Genomic DNA, 19512 nt, shown 5'->3' with positions numbered 1-19512 from the left:
ACAGGCCAACGGTCTATCCACTGAGCCAAACCAGCTGGGGCAAGAGTGTGATATTAATGCCTGCCCACAGGACTGTCATGTTAAAAGCATGCCAGTGGTGCCTTGAAGTTGTTATTTTTCCAAAGCTCAGTAGGGGGAGCCATTTCTCTGAGATTGGAACACCTATCAACATTGGAAATGGTTGTGTTTGTCGACAGGGATACTTCTCTGGGACTGCTAATTTTGGGAGGAGCAGCCTTCCTTGTGTTCGTTTTTCTGAAGTTGCTACTGGAGTGGGCCCACAGGGGCTTGCCTTAGCTGTCCCCTGCCCACACTACCTAGAATGTCACATACACCCTCAGTCACGCTCCCGAGCCTCTTCATAGCTGTTTTCCCCTTAGCAGAGATCAGGTGGATGTGTTTGTCTTGTTCATGCTCCATTCCCAGAGCCTAGAAGGTCCTGGTCAGAAGCAATGACCAGGACATGCTTATCAAACTAATGAGTGATTGTGCTGGGGCTCATTGGTCCTGGTGGCCCTGCTGTTTCTTCATATATTGCAGGGGTGGGGAATCTTTTTTCTGCCAAGGGCCATTTGGATATTTATAACATCAATCGAGGGCCATACAAAATTATCAACTTAAAAATTAGCCTGCTATATTTGGTCAAAAATTTAATTAACTCACCCCTAATGCCTTATCAGGGCCAGACCGAATGATTTATTGGACCTTGTACAGCCCACGGGCCGGATGCCCCCGTCCCCCCACCCCCAATCTATTGTAACACTTACCTGTCTCTGCAGGAAAGAGAAACCAAGAGCAGTGCCTTGCCCAGTGGGAGTGTGTTCTTCTCTGTTGTGGGCAGTTTGTTGATATCCCAGCCTGTTGTCTGCAACTCTGCACCTTTAGTGTGTGGACTTTTGCCTCAGGCAGGAAGGAGGGCAGAGGGCCAAGGCAGGCGCCACTTGCCATGCCCTTCCCCAGGGCCTCACTCCGCTGATGCCCACTTGCTCATTAGTGCTAATGGAAACCTGTGGCTACCCCGAACAGCAGAGGCCTGGATGAGGGTACTTGTGACTGGCCACTTGGCCACCCACACAAAACCATAACTTAAGGAAGAAGGAGGAAGTAAATACTGAGCAGAAAGCCAGGATGTCTGCCCCAGGCACCAAGCCTCAGTGGCCACCACTCTGCAGGTGGGTCTGGGCGCCCTTGAAGGAGCTGCCTGGTGGTGTCAGGCCAACGGGGGAAGCTGTTCCCCTGCCGAACCCCTTGCCCAGCCCAGTGGCAGTTGCACACTCCACTCACCTCCCCAATTATTCTCCAGCCTGGTTAGTGGCATGAAGGTATTTTGCAGGGTCCGTGTAGAGTGGAGAAAAGGAAATGGGTTCTGGAGCCAGAATCCAGCTCTGCCCTTGTTAGTTCACAAGCAGTCCTGGCTGCCACCACACAGAACATGGCCTGGCAATAGTTCAAGAATGGGCTTCATGTTAAAAAAAAAAAAAAAAAAAAAGCTAGGAAGTGGGATCATAGATCACCTTTTAGTCATACTTTCCTTGGTCCATAAACTTTGTTCAGTGAGCATCTGTTCCTTTTATAATAAAACATAATTAGTAAGCACCTTTCTGTGCTCTGTGAGGGGCTAACAGTCGTTGTGTACTTGCAGTTTCTGCGGGAGATGGCAGGGGCCTGGCAGATGACAGTGGAGCAGAAGCTCGGCCTTTTTTCTGCTGAAATAAAGGAAGCAGACCCCCTGGCAGCATCAGAAGCAAGTCAGCCCAAACCCTGTGCCCCTGAAGTGACCCCTCACTGCATCTGGATTGACGTATGTGCCTGGACCCCATTGCCTCTCTACGCCTCTCCAGGCTCAGCTGTGCTCCATCCGCCTCCTCTAGCTACAGGGGTGGGGGCTCCCGCTGGGGCCTGGGGCCCAGTGAGCATGGGGCTCCAAGGTTAAGATTGTCTTACCTGGTGGGGGAGGGGTTAGATAGGCTGTTTTGTTCCAGCCTTATCCCCAGCCCTGTCGGCCCCTCCCTGCTTCCCTCAGACCACCCACCTGAGCACAGAGCCTCTCCTCTCCTGGCTGAGCTGGCTCTGGGATGAGCCAGCCAGGCCCCGTCATGGCAGCGTATTGTCCTTGCCTCTTAGTTCCTGGTGCAGCGGTTCGAGATCGCCAAGTACTGCAGCTCTGACCAAGTGGAGATCTTCTCCAGCCTGCTGCAGCGCTCCATGTCCCTGAACATCGGCGGGGCCAAGGGGAGCATGAACCGACACGTGGCAGCCATTGGGCCTCGCTTCAAGTGAGGGGCTCTCCTCTTGTAGGGGGGCTGAGCTGCTGGTGCTGCGGGCCCTCTCCATGGGGCTTTCCCCTGGTTGGTCATTTATTCACCAGGAACTGACTGAGCTCCCAGTATGTGCACAAATGACCTGTCCCAGTGCACCCTTCAGGGCTGGGGAAGCCGGCCATTGTTCTGTCCACAGCAGGGGAGTATCCAGGAAGCTGATCCACTCATTGACCTGGGGCAGCCAGATGTTGGGCAGCCTTTCTAAATTGGTTGGGGGTGGGTGGCAGCAAAATGGTGTCACCATTCTGGTGACATAGTTGTGAATGAAAAATAGCATGTGGTGTCCTGCCTGGTGTGGCTCAGTTGGTTGGGCATCATCCCATACACCGAAGTGTCGCTGATATGATGCCAGATATGGGCACGTGCCTGGGTTGCAGGCTCAATTCCCAGTAGGGGACATGCAGGAGGCAGCCAATGTTTCATTTTCACATCAGTGTTTTTCTCTCTCTCCATCCGTCTCTCTCTAAAAGTCAAATTTTTCTTTAATCTTAAAAAAAAAAAATAGGTGATGTGATAAGGTCAGGCCAGGGAGCTGGCGGTGACTTGGTCAGGTCATTTCTGATCGTGCCAACTATATGCTAAGTCCTGTGCAAAACACCAGACATATGAGTGGAGGGCGCATAATCCCCTTTGGGATGTGTGGCCTGGTGGGGGGCCTCAAGCCAGCTGCTATGACCGGGGTTGCTCTAAACATAGCAGGAAAGGCCAGCCTGATGTGGGGAGGAGAGGTCTGAGCTGGACCTGCAGGTGCTGGGTGGTCAGATGGAGGGAAGGTGAGGAGCCCCCACCTGGGGAATGCCACTTCCCTGCCTACCTCTTCCTGCTGCCCACCAGTGATGCCAGCTCTGTCTGCCCCTCCCATGAGCTCCAGACCCGCGTTCCTGCAGCCCACTGGGTGCTGCTTAGGCTGCGCTTCTCAAGCCACTTCGAGGAAAGGCTAGTTCTTTTTTCCCTGATTTTAAAATTGTCACCGACCTATACTTTTATAAGATGCAGTGAGAATGAGCTGCTAGAAAAGGTCCCACATAGCAGTGTGGAATTGCTGTAGAAATGATTAGGTGCTTCCTCTCTGTTCCTGTACTTGACCTTGTCACAGACCAGCACTGTCTGTAGACACTTGTTCAGGAGCCCTGACCTGGCAGAACCAGGTCCTTGGTAAATTACTTCTTTTTTTTAACTTGAATTAATTGTTCTGCCTTCAGAGTACCTGTAAGTGACTGCATCTTAAGGAGTAGGTGTTGTTTTTATTAATGCTGACCTGAGAGTATGTTTACAGATTTTAGAGAGAGAGGAACATCGATGTGAGAGAGAAACACGGATCGGTTGCCTTCTGGACACATCCTGACAAGGGACTGAACCTACAATCTATGTATGTTCCCTGACAGGGAATCGAACCCACAACCTTTTGGTGTACAGGACGACACCCAAAACAACTGGCCAGGGCTCAGGGAGTAGCTTGCAGATAGTTTATTAAACTGAAGCTTCTGGCCAAGGCAGATTAACACATTTTTAATTGTATCTCAACAAAAGTGAAGGTTTAAGAAGAACCTTTCCTGGGACATTTTGGGTACAACAAACCTGTGAACTATAATCACCTGACTGATGCCACCGTCCTGGCAGCCTAGAGCTGTCATTTGGAGACGTGCCCTAAGCGCAAGAGCCCAGTGGTTTGCAGGGTAGACCCGGACCCCACAGAGGTTTGGTCCAGGCTGCGTAGCTTTGACTTGGCCCCTGGTTCTCTCTTAGACTGCTGACCCTGGGGCTGTCTCTCCTGCACGCTGACGTGGTTCCAAATGCAACCATTCGCAACGTACTCCGGGAGAAGATCTATTCGACTGCCTTTGACTATTTCAGGTACTCCCCGCACTGTGCTGTGCAGTGTCCAGTGACAGCCCAGCTCCAGACACTGCCTCTGGTTGTCCCAGGTCCCCAGAGGTCATCACAGGAGAAAACGGTTTGCCTGGTTATGCCACCAACCTCATTCAGCAACCATGACACCCCTGGATTTGACGATCCCAGCCCTGTGCCGTGTTTCCATGTGTGTACTTAGCCTCCCTATGAGATGAACAATAATTCAGTTCAATTGACTTAAGAGATTAAGTGCATCCTTTTAACTTTCCAATTACTATGAACGGTTATTGCATGAAGAATTGCAAATACCTGCCTCCTGGGGCTTTGCAAGTATGGGTGTTGTTACATGGAAACAGCTATGGTTGCACAACCTGCCACAAGTACACTATTCTGCCAAGAGCTGGAGACATTGCTGAGGATAGTGGTTGAGGTGGTCATGAGAGGGCTAGAGAGCGTCACACTTTCCCGTGGGGGTAAGATAGTTTTCCTGATCAGGAGCTCTGGGCTAACCTCTCATCATTCAGGTATCACTGGTGTCGCCTCTCACTGCGTTATAATGTGCTGCCTTCTAGTCCCTGACTCCAGGCACTCAACCCTTGTCCTCTTGTGGTTGTTTGAAGTTGTCCCCCGAAGTTTCCTACTCAAGGAGAAAAGAGGCTGCGTGAAGACATAAGCATAATGATTAAATTTTGGACGGCTATGTTCTCAGATAAGAAGTACCTGACTGCCAGCCAGCTGGTTCCCCCAGGTGAGGGCTGTTGTGAGCAGTGCAGCTGCTCACGGGTGGTGGGGCTGAGGTGTGGGGTAGGGGGCAGTGCAGGACAGGGGTGTGCAGTGGGCAGCCCTGAAGGAGCCAGGTCAGAAGAGCACTTAGGGCCCAGCTGAGGCCTGGCCTTGGCTGTGCTGCACAGTCACCAAAGGCCTGAGGCCTGCCTGGCCACCACTTCTCCAGCCCCAGCTGAGGAGCAGAATGAACAGATGCCATCAGCGTCACTTCTGCCAGCACCAGCTCGGTTCACAAGCACCTGCTGCATATCTAACAGCCCATATTGGTAGAAAACAATCAAATCGACAGGTGATTTCAACAGGAGGCGATTATGGGAGCATCCCTCAAGGAGAGGCACTTGGCCCCCTGGAGTTGTGGAGCCAGGGACAGTGTTCTGGGAGAAGTAACATGTGAGCTGAGTTACAGGAGCTAGGTGGATGGATGGGTGGATGTGGGTGAAGGGTAAGGAAAAGGAGCAGCAAACCTCCAGAAGAAAACCACGTTCTTGTTCTCGAAGCATGGAGCCGATTACACACCATAAATTAGATGAGTGGAGTCTCTGCAGCCAGACCCACAGCTGACAACCTGACTGCCAGGAAAGCAAAAGGAAAAAGCAGGCACAGTGATTTCCTAAGTCGGCTTCCTGGCTCCACTCAGAACCAGGCAAACAGCCCTTATCATCTGCCCCCCAGGTCCCCTCGTGTACAGCACAGGGCTGGAGATCAGATAACTGCCGTCATTTATCAAGACGACTGCCATATTTATTTTATTCTCTCTTAAAGGCTAGGGCAAAGATACAAAGTTTAGTAAGCTTTTCATCTAGAACTTCTCAGATGTCTGGGTTAGTTCTGCAAAGCCGTCATCAGCCGTGTGTCCCCCTGCTCTTCCACTGATCGCCTTATCTCTGGTGAAAATTCAGATGCCTCATTCTAGAAGCAACAATGTCTTTGCCCACAGACAATCAAGACACCCGGAGCAATCTGGATATAGCTGTCGGCTCCCGCCAACAGGCCACGCAAGGCTGGATCAACACCTACCCCCTGTCCAGCGGCATGTCGACCATCTCCAAGAAGTCAGGTCAGTTGAAGGTTTGCTGACAGGTTCCTCAGGTCTGAGTCACATCCTGCCGGCTCAGATGGTGGACAGAGCGCTGAAAGACAGCTTCCCCTGGGTTCTGGAAACAAAGGGTGGGCCGGTGACCTCCAGTGAACACATGCGTGCTCCTCTGCTCCCCAGGCATGTCCAAGAAGACCAACCGGGGCTCCCAGCTGCACAAATACTACATGAAGCGCAGAACGCTGCTGCTGTCCCTGCTGGTAAGGCACCACCCACCGTGTGCCCACAGCACCAGGGAGGAGAAGGGAGCAGAGCAGCATGTGGGCACATGCAAAAAGCACATCAGTGTCTGTCTCATCTCACCAGGCCACCGAGATTGAACGTCTCACCACGTGGTACAACCCACTGTCAGCCCCAGAGCTGGAGCTGGACCAGGCCGGGGAGAACAGTGTGGCCAACTGGAGGTCCAAGTATACCAGCCTGAGTGAGAAGCAGTGGAAAGATAATGTGAACCTTGCCTGGAGCATCTCTCCTTACCTGGCCGTGCAGCTGCCAGCCAGGTGGGCCCCCATCACACCTGCTTGACAAGGGCTTTTCTAGAGGAAGGGGGCCTTAGTGCGGACAAATGTGACATGTCATCGTCAGGGACCTTTGGGGAGGCAATATTCGCAGACTGGTCCTCCGTCCTGGACATTCACCCAGTCCTGTGCAGTGGTCACACAGCATAGACTCCTGCCTAGGGTACCCCAGCACCTGGAGCCCCAGGAAGTCACATCAGCACTTCAGGCCCCAGTCTTATCCGAGGAGGAAAGGAAGTGCATGGAGGCTACCACGTCCGGGAGTCGACCTGGGAAGCGTTTGGGTTTGTTCCTGGATGTTGACTCCCAGTGGCAGGCTCCCCAGAGGAGGCAGCCAGCAGCAGAGGGAATGTGAGCTCTCCCAGGGAAGCTCTCACAAGGACAGGGCTCTTAGTCTGAGAGGGACTTCCAAGGCCCTCACACTCAATCCCACCAGAGGGATTATGTTTCCCCCATGTGGATGCTTTCCCGTTAGCCCATACTTGCTTACTGACTGCTTCCTCCTGGTTCTAATTCAGTCCTCTGGATCAGGACCACAGTCTGACAGTGTTTATAGAAAGTCTGTCTTGTGTTAACCTGAAAACTTACACCCGCCCTGCCCTCCCACTTGCTAAGATGCCTTCTGGCCCGTGGATGGGTCCCTTTGGGGGCCAGGGCCAGGGGGTGTTCTGAAGGCAAGGACAGTAAAGGGAGGCATCCTTTGAATGGTGAGATAGGATAATTCCTGTTGGAGATAGTTCTGGCATTTTATCATAGCCGATCAAAATGCTGCTCATTGTAAACACTTGTGTTTGGAGTTACCAGTGTGTCAGTAGCTATAGCTGGAATTGATCTGCATCCATGCAGTTCAGGGTTCCCTTGGCTCCTCTTCTGCTGGTGAGACCATCCCATCCATCCCTCTGTGGCCGTAGGTTTAAGAACACAGAAGCCATTGGCAGTGAAGTGACCCGTCTGGTTCGGTTGGACCCAGGAGCCGTTAGTGACATTCCTGAAGCTATCAAGGTAATCTATAATAATAAAAGCATAATATGCTAATTAGACCGGACATCCTTCCGGACAACCTTCCAGATGAAGCCCGGGTCCCGGGTGCCAGAGGGAAGCCAGTGCCGCAGCCAGGAGAAGGAAGGCCTCCTCTTGCATGAATTTTGTGCATCGAGCCTCTAGTGTAGTATGTGCTGGTGGGTGGGTTCAAAATGCACAAAAACAAAATGGTCTCCAGAAAAGCCTAGAAACCAGAAATATGACAGAAACCTTGTGACCTCAGTGGTATAATGATCTTTCTAGTTTCCTGTGTTTTCCACTCCTATGAAGCATTTATGTTATTGAATGTGTTTCACCCTAGTTGAAATTGTGCTATTGTACATAACTGTCAGAAGCCTTTGCCACTTTGTTTTAAATGCTTTATAATCATCACTTTTTGGGCCATCCTTGTGATGTGGGTTGGAGTTGAGTATTTTCTGATGGGCCCCAGGGACTGGCCAACCATCTCCCTATTTCCTTCCCAGTTCCTGGTCACCTGGCACACCATCGACGCCGATGCACCTGAACTCAGCCATGTGCTGTGCTGGGCGCCCGCGGACCCGCCCACTGGGCTCTCCTACTTCTCCAGCATGTACCCACCGCATCCTCTCACGGCACAGTATGGGGTGAAAGTCCTGCGGTCCTTCCCACCGGTAAGCCCAGCCCTTGGCCTTAGTGGGACTCCTCAACAGTGTTCAGGTGGAGAGGTGAGAGACAGGCTTTATTTCAAACCCAGATGTAGGCCTGATTAAACATTGGTCTATCTTAGCACACCCTATATAATGAAAGCCTAATATGCAAATCAACCCGACAGTGGAATGACCAATAGAATGACTGGTCGCTATGACATGCACTGACCACAAGGGGGCAGACACTCAACGCAGGAGCTGCCCCCAGCCTGCAGGCCCCAGGCCAGCCAAGGTGGGCGCCAGCAGGGGACCCACCTGCAAACCCCCACGGCCAATTGCCCCGCCAGTTGCCCTGCAAAGGGAGGTGACTGGTGATGGCGGTGGCGGCAGGGGTGAGGCTGGTGAGCAGGTAGCGCCAAGCTGGCCAAGGTGGGTGCCAGTGGGGCCCCCCAGTCGCCCCACAGATTGGCCCTGATTGCCAGCCAGGCCTAGGAATCCTACCCATGCACGAATTTCATGCATTGGGCCTCTAGTGTCTTTATATTTCTGTTTAGAAGTAGTCATAGAAGATAGATTTCATTCTAATTCAGATGTGTTTCCTAGTTATATTTCTTTTTAAGTGTCTGAGTTAAAAACAAAGTTTACTTGAGTTGGTTCCAGTTGTTAGCTATACAGGCTCATGGCCCAATGACCCCACATGACAGGCACAGTGACAGGGATTTGGTAGAATGTTCTGGAGTCTGAATTAATGCAGCTCCAGCCCACAGGCCTGCTGTAACCTCGGTCCTTATCCCCAGGTAGGCCCCCAGCAGTGAACACGGGTGGGCCTTCTCCCCTTGTAGGCACAGCCTTGTTCCTCTTGCTTTTTCTCACTGATGATGTGTTTTGAGCCATTGGCCATTTTCCTTGCTGTCCTCTGGGCTTTCCCAGGTTCTCAGTCCTGCTGTGGTCTCCAGCGAGGACAGTATCCTGGAGGCTGAGTGACCGCACGCCAGTCCCAGGTTGGGAGGGGGGATCCTAGGGCGTCCATCCATGTTGAGTTGTTCTCACCTTTCCTAGCGGTGAGGATTGTCCTCCCTCTCTGAGGTCATGATCACTTCCCCTCATTTGCAGGACGCCATCCTGTTCTACATCCCCCAGATCGTGCAGGCCCTCAGGTATGACAAGGTAAGGCTGCACCTATGCATGCTGTTCTCTTCACCCTGAGAGCTGTGCGGGGCGCTGGGGAGGGAGCCCTTGGCAACAAGGACATGCCGTCCAGCCTTTACGCCCCAGCCTGGTGATCAGGTGTGTTCCCAGCCTGCCTTGGGCGCAAGACCACCAACCTGTGACCACTGTCCCTGAGCTCCTTTCACACCCATCCCCGCCATGGTTGTCACCAGTGTCCATGGCCAGGAGGCCCCCACTCACCCTGAGGCCCGTCTCACTCTGCACTGTGAGCAAGTTCTGGAAGTGTTCTCAGCCTGCCCTGGGTTCCCACTCGTTGGATGCAGGTCTCAGCAGGTTCCCCGACTCCCTTGTCTCGTCAGTGGGAAGCGGTGAAGATTAGATGAGATGATGTATTCATTTGCAAGGGCTGCCGTAGCCAAGTGCTGCAGCCGGGGGTCCTAACAGCAGAGATGTATTTCCTCACAGTTCTGGAGGCTGGAAGCCGGAGACCGAGGTGTCAGCCAGGTTGTTTCTTCTGAGGCCTCTCTCCTTGGCTGGTAGGAGGCTGTCTTCTCCCTGTGTCCTCACATGGTTGTCGCTCTGTGTGTCTCTTCTGATGAGGACACCAGTCAGATTGGATTAGAGCCTATCCTACTTATCTCTTTTGAACTTAACCCGTCCTTAAAGACCCATCCTAAATACAGTCACATTCTGAAGCACTGGGGGGAATACAGTGCAGCCTGTAACAGCGCACATGTACATAAGCTGTCTAGCACAGAGCCTGGCACAGAAAACCACCATGTGGGTGACCACAGCCCAAGGCCCACATGGTCCATGCATCAGGTCAGCGCCCATGTCTGAGGACAGCAGCAGCACCTGCTTCTCCGACACTGCCAGTCCTGCTCGATGCCCTGTGCCAGCCTCACTTTCCCCATTACATCCCGCTGAGCCCTGTGGCACCAGCCCACAGTGCGTAACTCCCACTAGCAGCTGTGAGCACAGTGGCTGGGTGTCCCGAGGCTTTCCTCCCCGTAGATTGGCAGGATGCTTCAACTCATTCCAGAGTCCAAAGCGCTTCTAGGATCACAGCCAACCTCTCCTGATAGACTGAGTCTTACCTTAGCTTACAGATGAGTTTTAGTACCCAGCCTACTCATTCCTCATACTTGACAACAGCAAAAATTGGTGGCAGAGTCACAGTTCTTAGAATCCAGGGGAAGGAAGAGGAGACAAAAGCTAACTCATGCCTGTATTGCAGACCCACCACCTGGGGGCCCCATCCTGACCACTGGCCAGCCAGCCAGAACTTGACCTGGCCAGTGGGCTATGCTCAACTGCAGACCCAAGAGCTGAGCTTTCTCACTGCTGGAAACCATGGAGTCTGCTCCTGCTCTGGGTAACAGTCTCTCCTGGAGAGAGGCTCCAAGCCTGGGTTCACGTGACCTTGCTGTCCTGCAGATGGGCTACGTGCGAGAGTATATTCTGTGGGCAGCCTCCAAATCCCAGCTTCTGGCGCACCAGTTCATCTGGAACATGAAGACGAACATCTATCTAGATGAAGAGGGGCACCAGAAAGACCGTGAGTCTTCTGTCATCTTCCCTTAGGTACCCCCCCCCCCGTCTTTAAACCCCACCCCCTGCAGCTGCCCCAGCCTGTAGCCCCTCTACTTCCCATCCTTTGGCTGAAACACCACACCTTTAACACACAGTGGGAGCAGGTCCCCACCCATCATGAAGCCTTTGCTAGCCCACCCCGCAGATCCCCTGCCTGCCCCATGGCCCTGCCCCCGCCCCCCCCCCCCGCCCCCAGGCACTGGTGAGACCCTCCTGCTCCGGCTGAGCTGCTTCTCCCAAGCAGTGGCCCCTGTGCTTGACCCAGTGACCCCGTGTGAGAACCAGGGCAGCGGTTCTCAAAGAGACTTTAGTCGTCCTCACATCCTTAAAACTGACTGGGTTCAAGAACTTTGGTTTACGTGGGGTTAGTGGGAGCAGAGCCATGAGAGCAGCACCAGGAGGCGCCAGTGAGCACCCGCACCCTTGGCCCCACTGCCTGTGCACAGCCTCACAGGAGTCAACACACGCCTCGGGTGTGATGCTGACTGTGGGGTTCACTGCGAGCTTATCGGGGACCCCCAGGTGCCCGCAGATCTCACTCTGATGACGGCAGATCTAGATGCCGGGAAATGTCCAGACTGTGCGTCCAGCAAGCGTACAGGTTCCTCAGGGCGTTTCTATGGCTCAGCTGCAGACTCACCCTCTCACTTTCTCTGTCAGCCGACATCGGTGACCTCCTGGAGCAGTTGGTGGAGGAGATCACAGGCTCCTTGTCGGGCCCAGCCAAGGACTTCTACCAGCGGGAATTCGACTTCTTTAACAAGATCACCAACGTGTCGGCCATCATCAAGTAAGCACACTCCTGCCTCCCGCTCCTGGGGATGGCCTGGGTGGTGTGAGTCAACAGGTGGGTGGCAGTCTCTCCTCTCTCGATAGTAGAGCAACAGGCACAGCCAGGCGAGCTTCAGAAAACATCTAGTTTCATTCCAGATACTGTCCCACAGTCGAGGCCACTCTGCTCTCTCCTAGTTCAGAGGAGCCCAGTTAGGAAAGCCAGACTCCTTGGTGCGCCCACTGTTAAATGACTCCCCTCGTGAGGAATGCGGGGCAGGAACTCTGTGCTCCTGGAGGAACTGAGCCCAGAAGGAGCTAGAGCGAGGAAGCGACAAACTGAGAGGGTGGCCGGACGGGGGGGGGCCCTGGGACCCCCGAAGTCCTACAGGCCAGTTCCCACAGAAGACACAGCCTTTCTGCCTCCTTCACAGGCCCTACCCTAAAGGAGACGAGAGGAAGAAGGCTTGTCTGGCGGCTCTGTCTGAAGTGAAAGTACAGCCTGGTGAGCAGGAGGCTGAGGAGATGGGCCTCCTCCTGCAGGGATCGGGGCACTGCCCTCCCCGAGGGGTGCGGGCGGGGCCGAGGGGGCATGAGACCAGCACTGGGGCTGGCCTCCAGCCTGGGCCCTGGGCGCCCTGAGTGCCCCTTCCAGAGTCTGCCCCTGCCAAGCTGGGAGCTGCTTCTCAGTGAGTGTTTTCTTTTCCTCGCTGCCTGTGGTTTTTCACTGTCCTCAGCAGCTATTCTAGAATGTTCCTGAACTCCAGTATAACAGAAGCAGTGCAGGCCACACAGAAGGAATGGGGTTGGGAATGGGGGCATCAGAGGTGTGTGAGATCTGTCAGCATGAGGGTGCCCATGTGCCCTGGTGGGAAGCTGCTCCCTGGTGGGGCTCCTCCTGGAGGCCCTGGGGAGCCAGTGGGCTCTAGAGCAGAGGAGTCGAGATCGCATCTGTGAGAGAGGCTAGAGCTGGCAGATAAAGAAGGGTGAGAGGAGGGACAGGGCCTTGTGGTCCTGGTTTGCCCCCTTTCCCCTGGTAGGACAGACAGCCCATCTGCAGCCCACAGCAAGGCCTCACTGTGCTCCCAGGAGACCCAGTCTTTCCTGTTCCAGGGCCCCTCCTTGAAGCCCACCTCCCGGAGCTCCCCCATCGCCCAGGGGCTCGGGGAGCACTCCCCCAGGGCAACTGCCAGTTCCTGGCCAAGAACATTTCTCCTGTCCTCCTACCTGACATGTGTGCTGAGTGGGGAGCTACCGTTAGTGGGCTGAGTCCAAGAACTGAGGAGAGCATGGCAGGGCAGAAAGCTCCTATGTGGGTCCTCTGAGAGCGGGCCCCGCGCCAGCACGGGGCAGCACGCATTCCTGCCTGGCAGCTTAATATTTAACCAACGTGCCATGTGGCCCGGCACAGGGAGAAGACAGGCTGAGGGCTCAGTGCGTCCTCTTGGAGAAGCGTCTCCCGGAACGGGGTGGCTCCTTTGTTAGATATCAGGAAGGACGGAGAGATCACAGAGCCAGAGGACAGGCCTTTCGTGGCCATGGAATACGCATATCAGCGCACAGAGGAGGACTAGAGGCCCTGGGCGCCCGCCCGTCTGCAGGGCGACTCTGCACGAGGGCTCCGTGTGGCAGTGGGCTGTGTGCTTGCTGTTGTCACACTTGGACGCCCGGTGACTTGTCCTCTCGCCCTGCAGGCTGCTACCTGCCCAGCAACCCTGAGGCCATCGTGCTGGACATCGACTACAAGTCGGGGACACCCATGCAGAGGTGAAGGCCGCCTCCCTCAGCCTCGCCTGCCTGGGCTTCCCGTCGGCTGTGTCACTGCACTTCTTTCTGTTGCCTTTCAGCGCTGCCAAAGCTCCGTACCTGGCTAAATTTAAGGTGAAACGATGTGGAGTTAGTGAACTTGAAAAAGAAGGTCAGTGGGGAATTTCTGTGTTCTGGGATCTAAGTATCTCCCCTTGCTAATGCCACTTTCTTTAAAAATATTTTTTGTTAATAAATTTTTATTGCCGCCCCTAAGAGGAGGGAAGAGGAAGAGAGAGAGAGAGATAGAAACCAATCAACTACTCCTGCACACCCCCTACTGGGGATTGAGCCCATAGCCCAGACTTGTGCCCTGACAGGGAGTTGAACTGGTGACCTCTTGGTGCATGGTCGATAGTCAAACACTGAGCCACACCAGCCGAGCTAATGCCACTTCTTCAGCATGTTTAGTTTGTTACCAGCGCCCATGAGAGAGAATGGCCGTCCACCCATTCATAGTGTGGCCTCTTATTTGGGGATGGCACAGAGCTCATGGGCATTGACAGAGACCCCTAAAGGTTGGCTCCAAAGTCAGCCCAAGGGATCTCTTCTAGAGACAAAGTGGCCAAGGCTTTGGGAGGTGTACTCATCTGCTCAGGCTGCCATGCAGGTGACCAGACTTGTAGCTGCATCCCTCCAACCGCTGCCTCTGCCCTCACCTGGCTTTCTCCGTGTGCCGTGTCCAAATTCCCCTCTTCTGATAAAGGGCCCGTGCTCATCTGTGTGGCCTCGCTCACTCGTTTACATGTGCAAAGACTCTTTTTCCAAATAAGTCACATTCTGTGGTTTCTGGTGGGCATGAATTTGGAGGGGATGATAGTCAACCCAGTACAGGGGGTGTGGCCCCAGCCAGTGCAAAAATGTGGGTTCCTTGGCCTTACCTGAATCCTGGCCACCAAGTCCTCCCAGGCACCCCAGGGTACAGACACTCCCCTGCCCCCATCTCGCGTGCCCACCACTGACCCTAGGCACACCTGCAGCATCACTTCTAATGAAAAGCAGCTCTGTCTTCAGTTCCATTTAAGTGTAAACGTTTCTAGGAAAAGTCCCCAGGCCCGATGACTCCCCCAGCTGCCCCCAGACTTTGCTGGGCTCTCACTGACGCGAGCTCCCCCACTCCCACCCCCCCGCCCCAGGGTTTTGCAGTAACAATCCCACGGTTCCCAGGCTCCTTGGGGCACGTGAGCAGGGTGTGCACTGGCACCTTCAGAGGGCCTCTCGCTGCCCTCGGCTAACAGGCAGCCTGTTCACCCACCACACGTAGGTCTGCGGTGCTGCTCAGACGCCGAGGACCAGGGCGGCACACAGGAGGCTGATGGCCAGAAGATCTCCTGGCAGGCGGCCATCTTCAAAGTGGGAGATGACTGCCGACAGGTAGGGGCCAGGCCCCGGTCAGGCTTGGGAGGTGCCTCACAGTCGGACCTCACGCGCACAAACACAAGTCTGCTTCTGTTGGGTTCAGATGCTGCAGAGCAAACCAGGGCCTTCTCCCAACTGGGGCCCTTCCAGGGAACCTCCTGCTCTGCACCCACCAGCTGCCCAAAGGCAGTTTCCCTGAGGTTGGGTGCCTCTTACTTTCACCCCCCACCAGGCAGTGTGGCTCAGCCCAGGGCCTGGTGGTCAGTGAGGCCAGGCCCTTCACTTTCCTGCTCCCCGCAGCCTTCATCCCTCTCTCACTGGGCAGGGGCCCCAAGAGTCATGTGAGCTGGAGAAGGCTGGCCCTCTACCCTGTGTCTCCTTGGTTCCCAGGACATGCTGGCCCTGCAGATCATCGACCTCTTCAAGAACATCTTCCAACTGGTCGGCCTGGACCTCTTTGTCTTCCCCTACCGAGTAGTGGCCACTGCCCCCGGGGTAAGTTCCCGCAGGAGCCCAGGCAGCTGCCTGTAGGCCTTCGGCAAGAGCAGTCAGCTCACAGCCTGGCACCTGGCCTTCCTCCCTAGTGTGGGGTGATCGAGTGCATCCCTGACTGCACCTCTCGGGACCAGCTGGGCCGCCAGACGGACTTCGGCATGTATGACTACTTCACACGCCAGTATGGGGACGAGTCCACCTTGGCCTTCCAGCAGGTGACCAGCAGGACAGCTCCCGGACTGGGCTTGTGTGTGCTCTCCACCCTGCCCCTCAGGGTGACCCTGCTTCCCCCTGTCCCTGCTTGTCTGAGTCCTCCTACATTTGGGGGTAAAACCAGGGCACCCAGCAATCTTCCTTGGTATTTAAGAAACCCTTGAAATGGACTCCCCAGGAGAAAGCTAATTCATGGGCATGGGATGGGCATGCACCGAGGTTAACACAGGCTCTCTCACACAGGCGCGGTACAACTTCATCCGCAGCATGGCCGCCTACAGCCTCCTGCTGTTCCTGCTGCAGATCAAGGACAGGCACAACGGCAACATCATGCTGGACAAGAAGGGCCACATCATCCACATCGGTCAGCCGGACCCCCACCTCCCTCCCTCTCCCTTCACCCCTGGAGCACGGGAGGTGCCGGCGCGCTGGAGCCCCCAGCTGGGGAGGGTCAGGGTCAGGGTTCAAGTCCAGTTTTGAGAGTTGAACTGTTGGGCACTGGGGGTGAGAGTAGAAACTGGGGCCATGGGGCGTGGGGAACTCTGGGGTTGGAAACCAGAGCCAAACTCATCCCCCTAGGCGCTGGCCTCTCTGCTGTGGCCTGGCTCCCGCCTCTGCTCACTCCTCTCTGCCTGTGCTCCCCTCGCCCCTAAGTAAACATGACCTGTGGCCGCTCCTGGGGAATGGGCAGTGGGTGGCTCCCGGCCCCTGGCATCTGATCCCATCACAAATGGCTTCTTGGGGTTTTGCAGACTTTGGCTTCATGTTTGAAAGCTCGCCAGGCGGCAACCTTGGCTGGGAACCGGACATCAAGCTGACAGATGAGATGGTGATGATCATGGGAGGCAAGATGGAGGCCACGCCTTTCAAGTGGTTCATGGAGATGTGTGTCCGAGGCTACCTGGCCGTGCGGTGAGCCCTGGGGAGGAGTGTGGACAGCCTGGCACCGGTCCCGGGTGCCACTCATGCAGTGCGGCCAGACCCGAAAAGGTCCCTTTGTGGATGGAGGGACTGAGGTTCAAAGAGAAAGAGGGAGGCGCTGGAGGCCACCTGGTAGCCCAGGGCCTTGCTTTCCCGTCGCCTCTCTCTGCCCACCTGTGCCAGTGTCTTCTGCCCCGGGTGTCAGTCCAGCCACGTCCTACAGCCTCCTGGGCTGGACTTCCCTTGTCAGTGCCTAGAAGGCACCCCACTCGGCACCCCACTCGCCCAGGCCCGAGCACCTGCCACCCAGGCTGCATGCTGAGCCGCACCGTCCTGGTTTCAGTGTCATGTGGCCAAGGCCCCACAGCCGTGCGTGCTGACACTTGGCCTCCAACCCAGAGTCTGTCAGAGCCGTCACACCCCCTCGTGCGCACCCCCTTAGAGGAGGGTCAGGCACCCTGTGCTGCAGCTGCACTGCCGCCGCGGGGCCCAGAAACCACGCTGGGGTCTCGGGCGGGAACCAGAGCACAGCTGCTCAGTCTGCTGGGGGCTGTGAGCCTGCCAGAGGCTGCAGGGCCCCCCTGGAGAGACGTGAGAGGCGGCAGAGAGATGGGGGGAGATGGCCGGGCCACAGGACTGAGCAGGGCCACCCCACTCACCGGCCTCTGTCCACCTCCCTCCCTGCTTCTCCCCAGGCCCTACATGGATGCAGTCGTCTCTCTGGTCACCCTCATGTTGGACACGGGCCTGCCCTGCTTTCGTGGTCAGACAATCAAGCTCTTGAAGTAGGTCCTGAGCGGACACAGGCCATTTGGGGGAGCACTTTCCCCCCAGGTGGGACCCTCTTGAGAGGGTGTAAATTTGATTCTCATCGAGCTGAGTGCTCTCCTTGGAACCCCAGAGCAGACAGGGTTCCGGGGTGAGGCACCATTACCAGCCACAGCCAAGGGCGCCCCCAGAAGCCCCTTCATCAGGGTGCAGTGCCATCCCTGCAGGGGCGTGGCCTGTGCTGGTCCCTCAGCCGCGGGGCCCCTTGGCCCAGGAGGTGCTGGGAACAGTGTCCCCACCTTAGTCCAGGCCTGGCCCTCAACTCCCCAGGAGGGACCATCCCTCGGGCCTGACCCTGGAAGTGCTCAGGTTAGTCCTTGGGCAAGAGCACATCCTGTGGGGAGGGCAGCCTGGAGGGTGGACTCTGGCACCAGCAGCCCTGACACAGCCCCTCTCTGCCAGGCACAGGTTCAGCCCCAACATGACTGAGCGAGAGGCCGCGAATTTCATCATGAAGATCATTCAGAGCTGCTTCCTCAGTAACAGGCGAGTCCTCCCCTCCTGCCCCACCCACTCCTCGGTGCTCTCCGGGCACCTGTTGGGACTGTGCCTGGGCCAGGTGACAAGGAAGCTCGGACTGTCCCGAACACCCTGAAGTGAGCTCTCAGGGTTACGGGGTGCTGGTGGAGGGGGGCTGGGATGTACTGAGAGGAACACCCCGCAGGGCCTGAAGGCCAGAAACCATGCCCACCTGAGGCCGAGCCTGTGAGGCCAAGGGAGCCACACTTGAAAAGGGCCTCACGGGAGGTGTGCAGGCCCAGGAGGAGGAGGGTGGGGACGGGCCACAGGCATTCCGTGATAAAACGGTGGAGCTGTGAGGAGGTGGGTTAGGGTTCTGGGCAGAGCCCAGGAGGTGCAGAGACTGCTGGAACCTGAGAACTGGTGCCCAATGGGTCCTAACACGAACAGAAAGGGTCAGGTGGGCGCTGGCTGGGCTGAGACAGCACAGGAGCAGCGCCATGTGGTCCTGCTGACGGAACAGAGAAACGGGAAGTAGCTCGAGGTGGGATGGGGAATGACATCAGTCAGCTGAGAGTTTTGGAAGGCAATACAAGGAAATGCTTCTGATGTTTGTTTTGCTGGTAAAATGAGGTAGGTGGCCAAGCACAGCATCACTCATTTGGGTGCCACATACCAGGAAAGGTCTAGAGGGGCACCCGGCACAGGAGCAGGGCTGCCCACTTGAGCCCACATTTTGGGCCCATTGAGCGAGAGGTGGGGGCACAGCGTGGCTCACACAGCCATGGCTACGGGTGGGGAAGGGATGTCCCAGGCACAGGAGGGGCTGGCAGGAAGCCAGAGAGGCTGCAGTTTTACATTGTACATCCAGGGAGGAGAGTAGGTGGAACTCTAGGGCGAAACGACATGGAGGGCTCAGGGCACCAGACTGGCAAGGGCTCCTTACAGCCTCCTTTAACTCTCGGCCTTCAGGAGCCGGACCTACGACATGATCCAGTACTACCAGAACGACATCCCCTACTGACGGTGCTGCTGGAGCACCAGCTGCTGGGCCCCCCCTCCCCCAGCCATTCGCAATCATGGAGCCCCGTGAGCCCTCCGCTGCCCCACCCGCCACGTGACAGTGAGCGGCCAGCAGCCCTGCCATTCCATCCAATGGAGTTCTTTTTATAGAACGAAAGTACACCCTGCAGAGCCTGGCCACCGCTCCTTCCCCTGGCGTGGCCCACGTGGTGTGAGACCAAAACGACAATCACCGAGGGCACTGTCTCTGCACGGGTGATACTTTGTTTGCACTGAACACATTCCCTACCTGTCTTATTTCATAGGTACATGAAGTATTTTCTTGTGTATTAAAAAATTATATTCAACTCACTATTTAACCAATGTGAAGAAAATAAAAACCAACAGAAGTGCTGTTTGAATTGATGATCAGGTTCATTGTTTGGTCCCAAGGGCACATTCAGCTGAACAGTGATTCCTGGGTGTGCAGGGCAGAGAGTGGGACAGTGTTTCCTCAGAAACGAGGTGAGTCAGGGCCAGCCAGCTGTGGAGCCTGCACCCACAGGCCTTCCAGGGCCCCTCCCAGCTGGGCTGCCACCCAGAGGTGACTCACCACGTGCAGGCAGGTGTACAAGAGGGACCTCGTTTTCCCTAACGGCTCTCCAGCTCCAAAG

General features: G+C 55.7%; 1 protein-coding gene across 1 annotated transcript in view; it reads left to right on the top strand.

Annotated features, from left to right (window-relative positions):
* Positions 1 to 19260, top strand: part of PI4KA (phosphatidylinositol 4-kinase alpha) — a 96098-nt gene extending 76838 nt beyond the window's left edge. Inside the window, exons 33-55 of the mRNA XM_081113583.1 lie at positions 1643 to 1801; positions 2125 to 2276; positions 4068 to 4175; positions 4793 to 4920; positions 5896 to 6015; positions 6175 to 6254; positions 6361 to 6554; positions 7484 to 7574; positions 8078 to 8245; positions 9335 to 9388; positions 10829 to 10949; positions 11645 to 11774; positions 12190 to 12260; positions 13450 to 13522; positions 13603 to 13673; positions 14826 to 14935; positions 15311 to 15415; positions 15505 to 15630; positions 15872 to 15992; positions 16381 to 16540; positions 17245 to 17334; positions 17780 to 17863; positions 18809 to 19260. Coding sequence (XP_080969709.1) covers positions 1643 to 1801; positions 2125 to 2276; positions 4068 to 4175; positions 4793 to 4920; positions 5896 to 6015; positions 6175 to 6254; positions 6361 to 6554; positions 7484 to 7574; positions 8078 to 8245; positions 9335 to 9388; positions 10829 to 10949; positions 11645 to 11774; positions 12190 to 12260; positions 13450 to 13522; positions 13603 to 13673; positions 14826 to 14935; positions 15311 to 15415; positions 15505 to 15630; positions 15872 to 15992; positions 16381 to 16540; positions 17245 to 17334; positions 17780 to 17863; positions 18809 to 18860 — 2568 coding nt within the window. The 3' untranslated portion in view covers positions 18861 to 19260. The remainder of the gene's footprint in view (positions 1 to 1642; positions 1802 to 2124; positions 2277 to 4067; positions 4176 to 4792; positions 4921 to 5895; positions 6016 to 6174; positions 6255 to 6360; positions 6555 to 7483; positions 7575 to 8077; positions 8246 to 9334; positions 9389 to 10828; positions 10950 to 11644; positions 11775 to 12189; positions 12261 to 13449; positions 13523 to 13602; positions 13674 to 14825; positions 14936 to 15310; positions 15416 to 15504; positions 15631 to 15871; positions 15993 to 16380; positions 16541 to 17244; positions 17335 to 17779; positions 17864 to 18808) is intronic.
* Positions 19261 to 19512: the final 252 nt, after the last annotated feature.

This window comes from Myotis nattereri, assembly GCF_964212035.1.
Source record: "Myotis nattereri genome assembly, chromosome: 19".
NCBI lineage: Eukaryota > Metazoa > Chordata > Mammalia > Chiroptera > Vespertilionidae > Myotis > Myotis nattereri.
This window is presented reverse-complemented; position numbering and strand designations above follow the sequence as displayed.